Source organism: Juglans microcarpa x Juglans regia, chromosome 7S (assembly GCF_004785595.1).
Source record: "Juglans microcarpa x Juglans regia isolate MS1-56 chromosome 7S, Jm3101_v1.0, whole genome shotgun sequence".
Classification (NCBI taxonomy): domain Eukaryota; kingdom Viridiplantae; phylum Streptophyta; class Magnoliopsida; order Fagales; family Juglandaceae; genus Juglans; species Juglans microcarpa x Juglans regia.
In genome coordinates this window covers 19263655-19279653 of record NC_054607.1, presented here as the reverse complement: position 1 = coordinate 19279653, position 15999 = coordinate 19263655, and the positions used below count along the sequence as shown (strand labels likewise).

The 15999-nt window shown below is 35.5% G+C and overlaps 2 protein-coding genes across 7 annotated transcripts; both read left to right on the top strand.

Annotated features, from left to right (window-relative positions):
* On the top strand, nt 1-3904 carry LOC121241538 (protein LATERAL ROOT PRIMORDIUM 1-like). Of its 6 annotated transcripts, none has more exons than XM_041139339.1 (3): nt 1-1567; nt 1693-2101; nt 3589-3904. In XM_041139339.1, exons 1-2 carry the CDS (start codon nt 787-789, stop codon nt 2064-2066), a joined length of 1155 nt encoding a protein of 384 aa, XP_040995273.1. In that variant the 5' UTR covers nt 1-786; the 3' UTR covers nt 2067-2101; nt 3589-3904. The 6 variants fall into 6 exon arrangements, with proteins under 6 accessions (XP_040995273.1, XP_040995272.1, XP_040995271.1 ...); XM_041139338.1 differs by having other exon boundaries at nt 3580-3904; XM_041139342.1 differs by having other exon boundaries at nt 13-1567; nt 1714-2101.
* A 6823-nt stretch (nt 3905-10727) lies between these two features.
* Nucleotides 10728-15627, top strand: LOC121241291. The gene is made up of 4 exons (XM_041138998.1): nt 10728-10974; nt 11762-11880; nt 14334-14438; nt 14943-15627. The coding sequence occupies exons 1-4, from the start codon at nt 10891-10893 to the stop codon at nt 15373-15375; spliced, it is 741 nt and encodes a 246-aa protein (XP_040994932.1). The 5' UTR covers nt 10728-10890; the 3' UTR covers nt 15376-15627.
* The last annotated feature ends 372 nt before the right edge of the window (nt 15628-15999 follow it).

The following is a 15999-nucleotide window of genomic DNA, read 5'->3' as shown; positions in this document are numbered from 1 at the left end:
GAGAGACAAAGAAGGATCAATTGGAGAAGAAAGGAGGAGGAAGAAGACGACGAAGACGATGATTATGATGGTGATGATGAGAGAGAAAGTTTGGCAAAAATAACAAATGAGCAGATGACTCTGAAGAAAGGTCGTTATTGCTTTCTCTCTCTCTTTCTCTTTCGAGGGGAGCTAGACTCATCTCTGCTAATTCTGGGCCCCCCCTCATCTCCCAGAAACTCAGTCCTTTCTCTCTCTCTCTTCCCCACCTCAGAAGCTTAACTTTTTTCTCTCAGAAAAGCCAAAGTGACAGTAATAGTCGTCTTACCAACAGATGCAGAAGCAGCAGCATCAGTGATCTTCTTAAGAGCGAGACAGACAGAAACTAGAAAGCCACCCAACAGACAAAATCTCTGTCTCTCTCCGCGTATCAAAATTTAATTACTCTTTTTTTTTCTCTCTCTTAACTCATAATTTCTCTCTCAGAGAATTTCAGAGACCCCACTTACATAACACCTACAGAGATACATCCATAGATTGAGCTCAGTATCACAAATCTCTCTCACTATATATGTATGTGTCTCTGTTTGTTTGTGTTAAATATACACTTCCAGTCAAGAGTGGATTCTGTTAACAAGACGACCAGTTGTGGCTACTACACGGAGGTTACCTTCAGATTCTGGAGCTTTCGCAGACTGGGGGGCTGCGTCTTCCTCCGCCGCGGGTTGCGCTGCCCCGGATGAGCTCTCCCTCGGCTTTAATGCCGGACCCACCGCCGCTGGAACCAGCACCGGCCCCACCTCCGGAATGTGGCAAGCTGCGTCCTCCAGGCCCATCAATTACGGCCTCGCTCCCACCGAAATGGGCATGGTGGGCCTGCGCGATCTCTTTGTCGTCGCGCCCGCCTCGTCTTTCCACCACAACAACCATCACGGCCACCACCATCACCAGCATGACCCCATGATGTCCAATCCTCATTCCATCAACGGCTCCAACCCAGCCACTGCACTCGGCATGGGCGTCGGAGTGGGCGTCATCCCCCTCCTCACGGCTACTTCGTGTCTCGCTGCGCCAAGTATCGGCGTCGAAGATGAGAACAATGGGCTGAGTAACATGAATCGGGGCGGTGGAGGAATTCAGCTCTGGCAGAATAATCAGCAAACCCAGCATGGGCACTATTTCAAGAAACCCGCGATTCTTGATCATCAAGGTGGTTCTGGGAATTTCTTGCAAAGTGGTGGCAACGGTGGGGGTGGGATCGGTGGTTCGGCAACGACGATGTCATCAACAGCCACATGCCAGGACTGCGGTAACCAGGCCAAGAAAGATTGCAGCCATGGAAGGTGCAGGACTTGTTGCAAGAGTCGCGGTTTTGATTGCGTCACTCATGTCAAGAGCACTTGGGTCCCAGCCGCTCGGCGAAGGGAACGCCAGCTCATGACTGCGTCCGGTTCTGCAGCCGCTGGCTCTTCTGGGGCCACGTCTTGTTCGAAGAAACCTAGACTCATCACCTCGCAAACCACCTCTCATAATTCCACTTCTAACACCACTCCCCCAAGAAGCTTTGATACTAGTTCCAGTCACCAAGGTTTGAGAATTGCTCTTTCTATCTCTCTTGAACGCCTTACACATAGATAATGTTCTTAAATATTCACACTTCGTTAGTTTAGGCGAGGTTTAGGGTGTTTGATGTTTGAACCTGCATGATTGTAGTTTTTGCTGAATTCTGCACAGATGGGAATTTTAAAGAGGCATTGCCTGGGCAAGTACGTGCACCAGCTGTTTTCAAGTGCGTACGAGTGACGGCTGTGGAAGACGGCGAGGACGAGTACGCGTATCAGGCGGTTGTAAAGATCGGTGGCCATGTGTTCAAAGGGTTTCTGTATGATCAAGGGATTGAAAATAGAGATTATCCTAATATATCTGAATTGCATCTCGGCGGCGGCGGCGGCGGCGGTAGTAGTGGTGGAGGTGGGGGGAGAAATGGGGCCTCGTCGTCTTCCCCAATCCTTGACCCTTCAGATGTTTATGCAGCCTCCGGCCGAGGACTGCTTGGAGGTTCAAGCTATGGTAATCCAATAAATTGAAGCGTTTTCGTACACTTCCAGTCTCCGAGAATAAGGTAGTCGATCTAGGGACTGGGAAGGAATGCAGCTCTTCTTCTTCTTCTTCTTCTTCTTCTTCTTCTTCATGTTTTCCACTTTTTCATATGCTTTTGCAAAAACTGTTTCATTATTTATATATTCTTGTATCTTATTAACATATCATGTCATGCTCTCAAATTTTCAGCTTCTTGGATTTGATTTTCTTTGTTTCTCGCAGCCTATTTCCTCTTGCCATCGCAATGAGATCGAGGATCATTATATGCTAATAATGCTACATTTCTAACGACTGTAGTCATTTTCTTAAACCAGATTACTGAAAATGGAAACTAAAAAAGGAGGAGACAGCTTGTTCTAACTGCTAATAGTAATTACATGTTTTAGAAATGGGTTATTATATAATATAATTACATGCTTTTTCTTATTTTTCAAAGGTGAAGGGTACAGTGCAAAAGGGTAAAGGTTATTCATCCAAGGAAAATTGTGGTCTTTCATTTATAAGTTTTCTAATTTTCTCTTGCTGGTATTATAACGTACTTGCCTTGATCATCATCATGTGCTGCTAGATATAAGTAAATTTTTTCTGGTCTAGAAATTCCGATCCCACTTCTAAAGTATGTATTGTGTGCTTCCTTTTTCTTCCTCGTTTTCATTATTCTAATCATTTATACTTTCATGGTTGACACTGAACAATATATGGCAACAGTTTTCTTTCCTGTCGTTAGGTTTGTTTGGTTCAGCATTAACTAGAAGAAAACGTGAATATCGATCATTATTATAGCGCTGCTTTAGACTTTAGCATGAGAATTAAGTTGTAATGTCACCATCATTGTTTGCCAAAGAAAACATGACATCAGACGAACGTCCTTTTCAAGCCACATCAACCTCATGATGCGTTTATCACATTTGATCTGCAGTATGTGGACAACCCTGCTACTGTGTTCGTTTATGAATACCTGATGTACTTGCTTCTGCATACTGTTTCCTTTGTTTGGGATAATGTATTCAGCTTTGAATCTCAGAAGTGTCGGATCATTCATCCAGCCTTGGAATATATCAGCCTTGGTAAATAAAAATATTATTAACTAATCTCACATATTTGCATAGATTTTTGTCATCATTGACACTGGATATTTCTGCACTCATTGCTTACCTTCATCAATAATAAATTTACTTATAATGCATTAGTTCGGTACTGCTTGCACAGCTTCTATTACTGAACATACTGATATGTAGATATTATTCTGCGTTGTGGTTGTTGGATGTTTTTGTTTTTTCTTTTGTTTTGTCCTTAGTGTATGCCTTAACGTCGGTGAAAACTATGTATACAATGTACTGAGTCGTTTTAATTTTCTTTTTGTCAATGCATGCTTCTTGTTGTTATTGTATGCTTTTTTTTAATCATCTGGTCATTACTTCCTTTGGTACTTACCAGGATAATTGCTGTTTGGGATGTGTATGTGGCTTCTCTTTGATGTACTTAAATGTGTTCCTTCAGATGCAGCAGGTGTACTATGTGACAAACTTTTTGGCTATGATCTAGCATGCAAATGTTGACTTCTGATCTGGATTAAACAACTTGAGAGGAATCTGAATTCAATGCTTGCTTGGGTTTTCTTTTTACCTCACATGCTGTCCCCCTTTGGATGTCTGCAAATGAATTGTAAATGGGTATTGGATTTTATCATGTGGATTGCATTATAATTCACTTCTTTTTATATTGGTCCTTCGGTGTTGTTACATTGGATATGCTGCATTCCACTTTTAATTTTGTATGCATCTTTCTGTTTAAGGACATGCACATTATCTTCTTCTTTTCTTTATCAGATGCTTTGTGCACATGTACTGTTTGTATGTCTTTCATTTTAACTTATTGGATAATCACATGTAAAATAATTCTCGAGCCCCGCACCCCAAAACAGATGCATCTTTCCTACACGTTGCGTCCAGAAAGAAAGATGTCTTGGCAATAAAAGTATAAATAGTACTGTTCATAATCATAGTTCTTCTGTTTTAATAAGCAATAGTACTGCTTGTGTACTTTTCTCTTGATTCGTCATTTGTTTGTGAGATGCCATGCTGGTGTTGGATCTGTGTAAACAGAGGGAGCTGAGGGAGGGATGGAGGGAGGGTGCAGTTTTGCTAGAGAGAGAGAGAGAGAGAGAGAGAGAGAGATAGATAGCTCGGGAGGACCAGTGTTTTGCTCAATTGTTATAGTAAACTAGGCCATTCCCTTGAATTGAGAAATTCATCTAGCAAGATTTTCTATTATTATATGCTCATCTATAGGAAAAGAAAAATTATATATATATATATATATATATATATACCAGGTTCATCCCACTCCCATGCTTTGTATTATCATGATATTATCTATCAATACTGGAATAAATTAATTTGAAAAAAAAAGATCAGTTGATCCAATGATTGAGGGTGCAATGTCACATCAGCACAACATGATAAAAATGAGATAAAAGTGCGGTATATCATAACTCGTATGAAAATATTGGATTTCTTCTTCCTCCTATTTTTTTGGCTTGGATTTTAATATCTTGTCACGGATAATCGTCCTTCGTTCTGGTGGGTTTATCTCATGCTTATTTAGTATTGCAAACAGAAAGCAGAAGTACTATATATGAACAAACTGAAGATAAGAATACAGTAGTTTTGGCCTTCCCACGACTTCATTTGGGTTGCTTTAAAAACTCGACTACATCAGCAAAAATGAAAAAAACACTAAAAAATTAAAATTTTCAGTTTGCAAATTGCAAGAGTTTTATGCTACCACATTCTAGATTTTGCTACTTTTTGTTTGTTATATATACCTGCAGGGTTATGGTGTGCCTCTTCTTGTTTACATGATCTAGCAGTAGGCTTCACTCAACGGCAGAAACTGAGTTAGTGACTGCATGTATAGTAGTACTTCACGTATGTATATATAGTTGCAGTTGAAACACACTTGTCCTCATGTGTACACATGCAACACATGATGCGATGCATGAATTTCATGTGTTGTCTCCAAGTTTCAAGATTATTTTGGTCATTTTATATTAATTTTTTTTTTTATTCAAATTCAAGAGATCAATAAACTTTCAAGCCTTTGGCTTTCTTTGTAGAATGTTATAATTTCTCTGGGTGTAATGCATTGAGTGGTGATCATTCCTGCAGCTAGCTTCGTGGGAATTAATTATTGAGAGGTAATCACACTACAAGAACTCTAGATATATAATCCCTAGATTGTGTGGATTTCCTTTGATGTGAGTTTTATCTATCCTTTGGGCGTACGTGTTATTTGTTTTGCTTGCATTTCTCTGTATTTTCTGTGAAGATGGTGATAATGGTGGATATTAATGGTTCTTGTCTTCCTGCAATGTGTGCAAGTGGGTGGTTTTCTATTTCTTTTTAGAGTTGTGGTCTGACATTTCATCTTTGCATTGACTATTTCATATTATTTGTCTGCGCCTTCTTGCTTATCACTGTTTGAGGGCAGTGAATTAAGTGCAGAGATCGATCACACCCAAACTATTTAAAATAGGAGAAATACTTTTACCGTAAAGGAATTACATAAAAATAAATTTATAAACTGACATGACTCGATGCAATACGTCAGATTGTAAAGTTACTTTTAGTGTAAAGTAGATCTAACGGATCACGTGAAACTATATCAGTTTGTGAGTTTATTTTTATGTAATTTCCTTATATCTGTAGTAGTAGTAGTTCTCTTAAAATAGAGGTAGGTATGTGTTGTGTGCAAATGGATGACTGCCTATGATCATCATGCATGGAATTCTGTAGGCTGTTACATAATTAGCATAAATCAATCGAGTGTGTTATTTTTGCTGAGACGTGCTAGCAGGTTCACATAGAGCTTTGGCAAAAGAAAAATTGATATGATTAAATATGATAAATTAGATCTTCTTCGGTCAGATCTCTCCTATGCCTTTTATCTACTCTCTCTCTCTCTCTCTCTGTCTGTGGTGTAGTTTGTTTTGTTGTGGACAGACAACAGCAACAGCTAGCGAGATCTCTAGGAAAAGCCCACTTCATCCATATCCACTCGGCTTACTGTGAGGCCCAAGTATTTCAAGAAAAAAGCCGACCCCATTCCCAAAGGATATATTACGCACGATCCAAACATCCAGATTCGTTTTCCCCATCCCAATTTTGGGTTGGCCCAATCCGACACAAAAGGTTCAACAATTCTCAACCCGAGTCATTCCAAGTGTTTTCTACAATAAAATAAGCTAAAATGTGAGTTTATTTTTTGAAAATGCAAACGAAACCAAAAATGAAAATGAGTAATGTTATATGAATTTCAGGATGTGTAAATCTTGTTAACTATTTTTGGAAAAAAAAAAAAAATATGGCAACTTTTTTTTTATTCATATCTCATAAGTCAACAGTTGATAATTTGGATATAGACGTACATTCACAATTTAATAAAAATATGTTGCAAACAATGAAAGAGAATATGCCTGGGTTCGGGTACACGTACTCAGCCTTTGCAGCCTTGCTTGAGCTAGGGTTATCCACCCGCATTAGGCAAATAAGCGCCCGCCCATGTACATAGGCAATGGTGGGTGCCCGACTAGGCCTTGGCCCTGCCTGGATTTTGCCCATCTACCCCATATATATATATATATATATATATATATATATATATATGCACAATCATATATATTTTAAAAACATTAGAATAAAACGACGTCATTTCGTTTTAGGATAAATTACCCCCTCCTATTGTCTTCTCCCTCTTTTTCTAACAAGGGTATATTGGGAAAAACACCCTAGACTGACTCTCCACATCTCTTTCTTTCTTACTATTCTCTCTCAATCCCTATGCTATCTAGAGTCCCCATCTCTTTCTTTCTTTCTCTTCTCACTCAATCCCCCTGCTATCTAGAGTCCCCATCTTCTTCATCTCCTCCTTCCTCACTAGCCCCAGCCCCATAGCAAGTCTTTTTTTTATCTTCCTCCTCCTCCTCCTTCTCCTCTTTTTCTTGTTTCTTTTCTCTTCTCTTCCTCCACTTTTTCTTCTCAAGGTGATTTTCTAGATACCCATGACATGGCTATGGTTCTTTGAGCAAACTCACGACCATGCTGTAGCTCGTGGGTATCTCATTGAGATTTAATTTGTGTATTTTTATTGTTGGATATGTATATTCGAGGTTTGATGCGTGGACTTGATGAATGGATTTGTAGATTTGGTGAACGGATATGTAGATTTGAGGCGTTTGGAAGATTCTAGATGGAAAAGACCATCCATCCGTTCGATAGTCTAGCAAGATCACCAATAGGGACGAAATCAGAAAATCTGGTCTAGGGGAGTCAAGTTAAAAAAATAATAATTTTGGGAGGCTCAATACTAATTTTTATATGGTCTACTTTATAAAAGAATCTTTCAAAACTTGATTTTCTTCGAATTGAAACTTTTTAGGGACAACCCCCCCTCCTCCCGTCCTCCCGCGCCCAATGTGGTCCATATGCATCCCCCACCAATAAGTACGGGGCAGGTGGTGGCTAGCTACTCGCTCACATAGGGCGGGCAACAGGCTTAAAAGAGAGATAAAGAATTATTTTAGTATTATAACCTATTAGATTATATAGAATTTTTTTTTATGAATTTATTCCTGTAAAATAAGCAAGAGGCAAAAAAAACAAAGCTAAAGAAGAGTGTTTTTTTTTTTTAAATTTAATTTGCCATTACAAGATCTAATGTCTCGCTACAACATAATGGTATTTTACAATTAATTTTAATTGAACAAAAAAAAAAAAAAAAAAACTCCAACTCATTTGATCCCTCACATATGTGTCAATTTGACGATGAAAATTATAGTTTTACCATTATCCTCATTATTATATTAAAAAAGGACATACAAATTTATTGCTTTGAAGGGATGAAGTAGATGTTACCAATCTACAATTTTGTCTTTTCTTGCACCAACCTCCTTTCTTCCAAGAAAATGCAATGCACCAACTTCTCCTTGTGTGTGTCAAGGATTGCAGAGTTTACAACCAAATCTGCCTATGCCTAATTAACATCTCTCATCTCTCTAACACTATCAATGTTTGTATATGTAAAAGGAAAATGCTCGGGCCACCGAGAACCTTCAAAGTGATTAATTTTGTCTTTTTATTTTTTTATTATTCTTTTTATTTAATAATTAAGGAAGTATTTTTTAATAAGTTTATAAATTTTTTCTCAAAATGTTTAAAAGGGTTTAAAAAATATTAAAAAAAAAAGAGAAATGCATTTTGCACTATTCGGTACAATTATTATCTATACATTTCGACAAATTATTTTTGTAAAAAACCATTTTTAGTCATTTTTTAGTAAACTGAAAAAAAAAAAAAATCAGTTGATTTTTCCTAGTGCAGGGGCTTCTCTTTGCATTGAAGAAAACTTCAATACAAGAAATAATGGAATAAGGTCCACTTTTTGGCCCCATTTCATCTCCCTTTCAATTTTTAATTTTTATTACTTTTTTAATTGTCTCTTGTTATACAAATTACTCCCCATGATTGTTAAAATACATGAGTTGCCTTTAAAATATAAAAAAAAAAAAAAAAATTGTGCAAAAGTGACGTTCAACGGATCTTTTATATCATCCTTATTTTAGGTTTTGCTAAAGTAATTTCGCTATATATAGAGGATATTATTTATGGTTATAAATTTATGGTTAATTTTCTCCATTTTTTTTTTTTTTTTTTTTGAGTTCTTATTTTCATTTAGGCCCCTTTTTCTCTCTCTCTCTCTCCCACGCTTTCTTTTGAGTTGGTTGAGGTGACTCAATATTCGGTCTAGGTATATAAAAGCAAGTTGCATATGAATAAAAAAAAAGCTACATGACTACGATTAAAAATAAAAAAACTACGTACAACTCCGATCGGTTTGTATATCCTTGTAGACGTGCAATAACCCCATTGTACATACTTTGAGAATATTTTTATTATATAATATTTTTTTAAAATTAATTTATATTTTGATTTAGTCTATAAATTTAGATTAATTTAAAATAAAACATAATTATATGATATCGGGATGTATTGCAAATATTAAAAAAATATGAAAATATTATTGGTAATTAGAGAACATTTGAAATGAATAAAAATATTAAAAAATATAATATTTAAATGATATAAAGAAAAAATAGATAAGCTGATGGATAACATATTGTAGAAGTCAGTATGTAAAATAGAAAAATTGAGTTTTGGTGATATATTTTAAAGGATAGGATGAAAAATCAATTGGGAGTGCTCTTAGACAGAGACCTCAACCCATTCTTCTGTATCTTGATTAATTTTTAGAGAATAAAAAATTTAGATTCCTTAGAATTTGAACAAGAATTCTAAGGTCTCGTCTAATTATGTAAATGAGATGAGATAATATGAGAAATTTGTGAATAGTAGTGAAATTGTTTGAATTAAGATTTTTATGGAGTTTTTAGAAATGAGAGAAAAAAAGTTGAATAAAAAAATTATAGAGTTAAAAGAGGATTAGAATATAATTTTTTTTTTGAATTTTGAAAATTTTAATAATTAGATAATAATTAGATGAAAAAACTGAAAAATCTGAAATTGAAAAATATTTGTATTTAAATTATGTTTGGATGTTAAGATGAGATGAGATAATTTAAAAAATTTGTGAACCAAATTAGACCTAATATCCAAATTTAAAAAAAAAAAAACATAAAAAGGTTAAATGAAAAATAGACCCATTAATCGAACAGATACAATGTTTAAAATAAATTACAAAAACTTTACCCTTTTTTATTCAATTCACAGAAAAAATCTCATAAAAATATTATTAAAATGCATTCAAAGGTTGAAAAACTCAACCAATAACAACACGCGTTGAACATCTTTCTAAAAATGTGTATAAAGTCCTTTTTTCAGTCTACATATTTTTGGAGTCAATTCAAATACATAAAAATAAATAAATAAATAAAAATTGGGCAAATGGGGAGACAAACGTGTTGGTTTTGAATAATCCGAATCTTGCTGTCACCACACCAATAAAAATGCATTTCTCCCACACAAAAATAAAGCCTTTTTCATAACCATCCACGTCTTGTCCCACTTGCGAACGTCTGTCTAGCTTTTCTTCTCATTTTTGCTTTTCTAATTTCTTTTAATATAATAAAAAAAGATTAATTAAATTGTACAATATTAAATATTGTAAGAAAATAATGTAAATTCATTATCAGTAAATTAAGTATCTTTTTTTTTATTATGCTTTTATTTTTGAATTATAAAAAATATTTAGGATAAAACATTTCCCGAAATAATGCAATTATTTACAACAAGAATTCAAATTTTAAATTATTTGTAGCAAGTTAGAGATTTTATTTTTTACACTGATTTATAAATATAAAATTTAGTTCTTCTATAAATTTAAAATGGGCATGCTTATTAATTTAATTTATGAGAAAATTTTAATAAATAATAAATATTTTCTAAAACGAAACTTGTAAAAAATATTTATGTCATTTTTTTATTTAATTAATAATATTTATGTCATTATTATGTAAAAAATGAAAAATAATTTAATAATATATACTCACAGAGGAATCTCTATCCTCTCCTGTGCTGCCACTTCACATTTCTAGGTCTTGCCTCCTCTCCCATGTGGAATCAGAATCTCTCTATATTCTCTTTGGCATCTCTCGTCCTTCACAACTCTCTCTCTCCACCAATCTCTCTGTATAAATAGCGAGTTTTTGGATCAAGAAATTTTCTTGTCGGTGTTCTCTCTCCTTCCCATTTTCCCTTGGCGTCCTCCCATTTTAAATCCTATTTATTCCGCTCCATGGCTTCTTCGGTTATCGAGATCGGCGGTGAGCACTTAGTCAACGGTCTTCGCGGCCTTTCTATCCAAGATCAGGACCCTCAGGTTCGGTTCTTTTCACGATTGTTTCTTCTTTGATCGGTGCCTTGAGATTGAGATTCGCGATTTTCTGAAGACAATCTACTCTTTGTATTCTTTCATCAAAGAACCAAGATGTCTTTTTTAGGTATTTTTCTGGTCTTTTACGTAGTGTTTGGTTGCACGGAAAAGAAAACGAAAGAACTTGCTGGATTCTGAATGGTCTGTTGTTTGTGTTTTGGTTCTTACCTAGGGATAGGTAGGAGAAAGCCCATAGGTTTTTCGGGTTTCACCTAGTTTTTATTATTTTTTTAATTTTAAAATTTCTTACATATCCTCTGGAACCTTGTGTGAAGAGCATGTATAGAATTATTTTCAGGTCTTGCGACACTGTGAGCCTGATTTCGCGTTGTCTTCCTGTTACCATTTCCTTTTGTGCATTTTCCCTTTGATTAATTCTTGGAAGAAAATAAAAACATATTTTCTGGAACCAAACGGTGGGAAATTTAGGAAAGGAAAATAAAAAAACAAGGTTGCTTTGGATATATCTGATGCATGCATTTGTAGTGGTAGATATTTGATTTTTTTTAATTGAGCTTAATTTAGAAATTTCCCGGGGGGCCTACTTTGATAGGAACTCCAAGATGGAGGCTTTTTAGTTTCTTCCTTTGTTTTCCTGCATGGTTTCAGTAATTAAAACAATAGTTTAGCAACACATTCTTATTATGGAAGATAGTTAGAATGCAAACGAACTATTCAATGCAATCCAATAGAAACTATTCATGTGTGTTTGAAATTACTGGGTAAAATGCTGATTAAAGCAGAGATTGAGGAAAAGGGGTGTGAAAATCATGGTGGGATCTGCGCGATATGTTTGGATAAAATAGTGCTTCAGGAGACGGCTCTTGTAAAAGGTTGCGAGCATGCCTACTGGTTTGTCTAAGCTATCCCTTTATCTCTTAGTCTCTTTAAGTATTCTGGATTTATTGTCTCATTTCTGATACTACTTTTTTGCGGGCTTACGAAATTATGGTTATGGTTGTTTGTATTCATGCTGGAATTCTTTACTGGAATCTGTAATCATAGTTTCTAAAAGGGAGAATTACTTATGAATATTTTGAACGCTAGATTGGAGTGGATGATACCTTGGATCATAGATCTAGATTGTTTGATCCAAAAGGCTAATGTCATAAATACTGTTACTTGTCTCAATTGAACAACTAGGGGCTCTGGCATTATGAGGACAATCATGAATAAGAATGTTGGTATTTCACATGCTGAAAGCATAAGTCTGGTTGTGAGTGATAGCAGAATTCTAGTAAAGTGCTTGATTGTTGCATATTAAAATTTTATGATTTGTGGATGTGGGATTAGGACTATTGGCAGAACGTTGGTAATAATGCCAAAGTACTCATATAAAAATTTACTTGGAATAAAATTCTCTTATTAACTATATAAAAAAAAATACTCATATAAAAATGAGTTCTTGTATGGATGCTATTTTTTATTTTAGCAAATACAAAGAGGGTTTTGTGAGGATACAGTTTATATCCTATCATAAGTAACAGATTATACATTTGAACTGTATTATGTTTTCTTGATCTATGATGTGGAAAACCTATATGTTGTTCTACATGGTGGTGACTGTGACTAAAAATATCAGCCTATCATGCTGTTAACAGGTTCTACTTCTGAACCTAATAAACACGTAAGTTTGTGTACAAGATGGAAATCTTGAGTGTTGGTTTTACCCGTTTTGGTAAATCAAAGTTACAAAATTCATGCAACACAGATATTACATGTGCTGCTTCAAACTTTGGCTGTTTTTATGCTTAATCTTTGAAATATTTTATATATAATTCTTTAAGTATGTTTTCTCATTTTATTTCTTCTATTTCTCTTTTGTTCTAAGAATTTGTGATGACTTGGATCCATCCTTGAGGCTTACAGTTTGCCTTAAGTTGGGGAGTAAATAAAAAACCTCATTGCTTTCGTATCGCTTTTTGGGACGTGGTTTAAAAATTGTACTGATCAGGTTGCTGGAATTTGATAAGAGGTATGTTAATCTATGCAAACTAGTATCAAATGAACATATTGATCACTTGGCATTGTTTTTCCAGTTATTTCCCACCACTTCATTTTCTAAAAAGTATTGAACTTGTTTTTACCTGCATGAAAGGGTCCGTCCATTAGTTGGAGATTAATTTCACACTGCAAGAACTCAAATTTTTATGTTATAACTAGTAATTTCAGGAATATACACACTCGTCATTAAATACTATGTAATTATACAACTTTTCATGTTCTCTTTTTTTGCTTGTAATAACTAGTAAGCACTCTTGCCAAGATGATTTGAGATTTCCTGCATGCTTATTGTGTCAGTGGGTTAGCAGCCCTGTCAATCTCACTCCATGCAAAACTTCTTTATTCTTGTCCTGTTCATCATACTACCTCTCTCCGTATCTTGATACACAAATGCAATCATTTATCTTAAACAGAGTAGTGGAATGATGTAGGAATATTACTCTGAGATCTGACTCATATGGTCAGTATGTTTCATTATGTTTCATTAATTATTTAACATGACGTGTGTACACTTAACTAGTTATTTTTTCCGGTGATGTCATTTTGGGTGCAAATATCTTGTGGTTCCAATGTTATGAAGCATACATGTAACGTTCAATTCGAAAGAAGTGATTGGTAACCCTTGCATTATGTCAATGATTTAGATTTGTTGGACCTTTCCAATGATTCTTGAATTTTAGATCTTGACCCTTGATGAAATGTGACTAATGAGCTGTAAAATAGCTTGGCTGGCTTAAATATATGAAGAAAGATTTTGTACTTGAAGTTTCTTATGTTCAGTCACTGTTGATCCTATTGTGGTGGCTTTTTTTTGGCAACTTAGAATTCTATATCCTCCATTGCCAATGAATTCTGTACAAATATCTTGTACGTAGTTATTTTGTAACTTTGTGCCATCTCTTTTCGATAAATGATGAAAAAACATCCTGGATTGGTATTTTGCTAGTTTCTTGTTTTGTTTACACAAAACTTGCTGTCTATATCCCACCCCTCCATGCATGCTGAATAAACTTTGAATTAATTTTATTGCAAGCTCCAGTCTAGTTGTGGTACGAGTAAAATTGTGTCATATGGATTGGGGGTTGAATTTTGGATTGAATTTTATTCACACATTGTCTATTGATGTAATTTATTGGATCTTGAGTTTGAAGAATTTGATGCTATGATTTCTAGTGTTTGAAGAAATTGAAAACTAGAAATGGATTTTCTTGGTCATTGTTCGTAATTCTGTTTTCCTTAAAAGAGTGGTATGCCATTCTAGTATTTATGGTGTTCTTATGTTGATTATTTGTTTTTTGTAGCGTGACTTGCATCCTCCGATGGGCCACATATAGTCAGAAACCAGCATGCCCTCAGTGTAAACATCCATTTGAGTTCCTCAATGTCCACCGTTCTCTTGATGGCAGGTAGTATTTCCAGACCCTTCTTCTCTCTCTCTCTCTCTCTCATGTATTAATAATGAGAAAACACGGGGTCCTGCAAGAACATATGCTGGTGTGATATGAGTGGATTTTGTTTTGAGGGTTCTAAAAGAGGGAAAATACAATCAAAAGATTGAAATGAAATTTTGGCAAAATAAGTTTGATGGGGAATCAAGGTCGATGGATAAGCAAGAGAAGCCAAGAGTGGAATTAAGTTGGATTTAGCTGTAATTAACCTATGGGAAAATTATATTTTACGTCTCAAATTACCAATGTTTTTGTTTTATGGCATTCAAATTAACAAAGTTATCACTTGATTTCGAATTGTTAGTTGCAATATTGCCCCTATTATAATCATGTTACGTTGTCAAATATAATTCTTCCCTCAAAGAACGACAAAGCTTGATTTTCTGGTATCTTTTCTTTTGGCATTTTCTCTGATTGCATTACTAATTTCAGAACCTATCAGTGACACATCTTTATTGGCAGTGTCAATGATTACATGTTTGAGGAGAGTGTCTGCCTACTCCTTAGAGCTACTTGGTTTAAGCCTTTGATTGTGGAGGAACGGGAAGATGTTTATGATGATCCTGAAGATTACTATCCATATGAGGAGGAGGAGGATGACGAGGAAGATGAGCTAGATGAAGTTTACTTCAGTGGTTCATCACATCTTCGTATTGGTAATAGAAGGTGGGGGGACAATGGATTCGTCAGGGCAGGACGTCAAGAAGCACGGCCAGTCTATCGACCAAGTTTCCAGGACACTGGTGCCAGTACATCATCCCGAGAGCCCAAGAAGGAGGCTGCTGCAAAAAGTACAACTGGACGACGAGCAAAAAGGGCACTTAAACGTGAAGCAGCCGATAAAGCTGCTGCAGCAAAGCATCAGCAGCGTCTGGTGAGGTTGGGTCGGACGTGAGGCCATTTGTGTAAGCATCTAAGCCGGGCCTCCAAACTCGATGTCCCTTTGTACAATATGTTCTCTCTGCTTTTAACATTGTGAAATTATGTTACAATCATCTGTAAAAAGAAATAACCCATGTGAAATAATGACATTGTAGTTGGTTCGGTCTCTTAGTGTCTCGATTGATTGGGTTTTGCAGTGCTGTGCAATATTGACTTACTTGCATTGCAAGAGGCATTCTTTCAATTTGACATGCTAGCCTTTCGACATTAGTTAGTTTGTAAATAGAATATTTGTATATTAAATAGGACATGAATGGAGTTAAATTGTGAGCTGTTATCACAAACTTTAACCCCAGTGATCATCTCCTACGATCATTTCCTAATTCTAATGTCATTGTTCCTTCTTCCTCATTGGGTTTTCCCCTTTTATGCATTATAAGGTCGTACTTATTTGGAATTTGTATCGGTTAGGACAACTGGTGACAAACTTGCTTGCCATTATTTTGGCAAATTCATTACATTCATAGAAGAAATTACGGAAGCAAGAGAGGGGGAAAAAAAATGATAGTTGTAGTCGTAAGTGTGTAAGTGAGATGTAATTATTTTGAAAAAAGTGAATAAATATGAAATTCACATA

What these genes read in the sequence shown, in the direction of transcription:
- LOC121241538 (XM_041139339.1), top strand. Translation starts at nt 787, where the DNA reads ATGTGGCAAGCTGCGTCCTCCAGGCCCATCAATTACGGCCTCGCTCCC. An exon ending in TACTAGTTCCAGTCACCAAG is followed by an intron (nt 1,568 to 1,692) that starts GTTTGAGAATTG and finishes GCATGATTGTAG; the next exon opens with TTTTTGCTGAATTCTGCACA.
- LOC121241291 (XM_041138998.1), top strand. Translation starts at nt 10,891, where the DNA reads ATGGCTTCTTCGGTTATCGAGATCGGCGGTGAGCACTTAGTCAACGGT. An exon ending in TCCAAGATCAGGACCCTCAG is followed by an intron (nt 10,975 to 11,761) that starts GTTCGGTTCTTT and finishes GGTAAAATGCTG; the next exon opens with ATTAAAGCAGAGATTGAGGA. An exon ending in GGTTGCGAGCATGCCTACTG is followed by an intron (nt 11,881 to 14,333) that starts GTTTGTCTAAGC and finishes TGTTTTTTGTAG; the next exon opens with CGTGACTTGCATCCTCCGAT.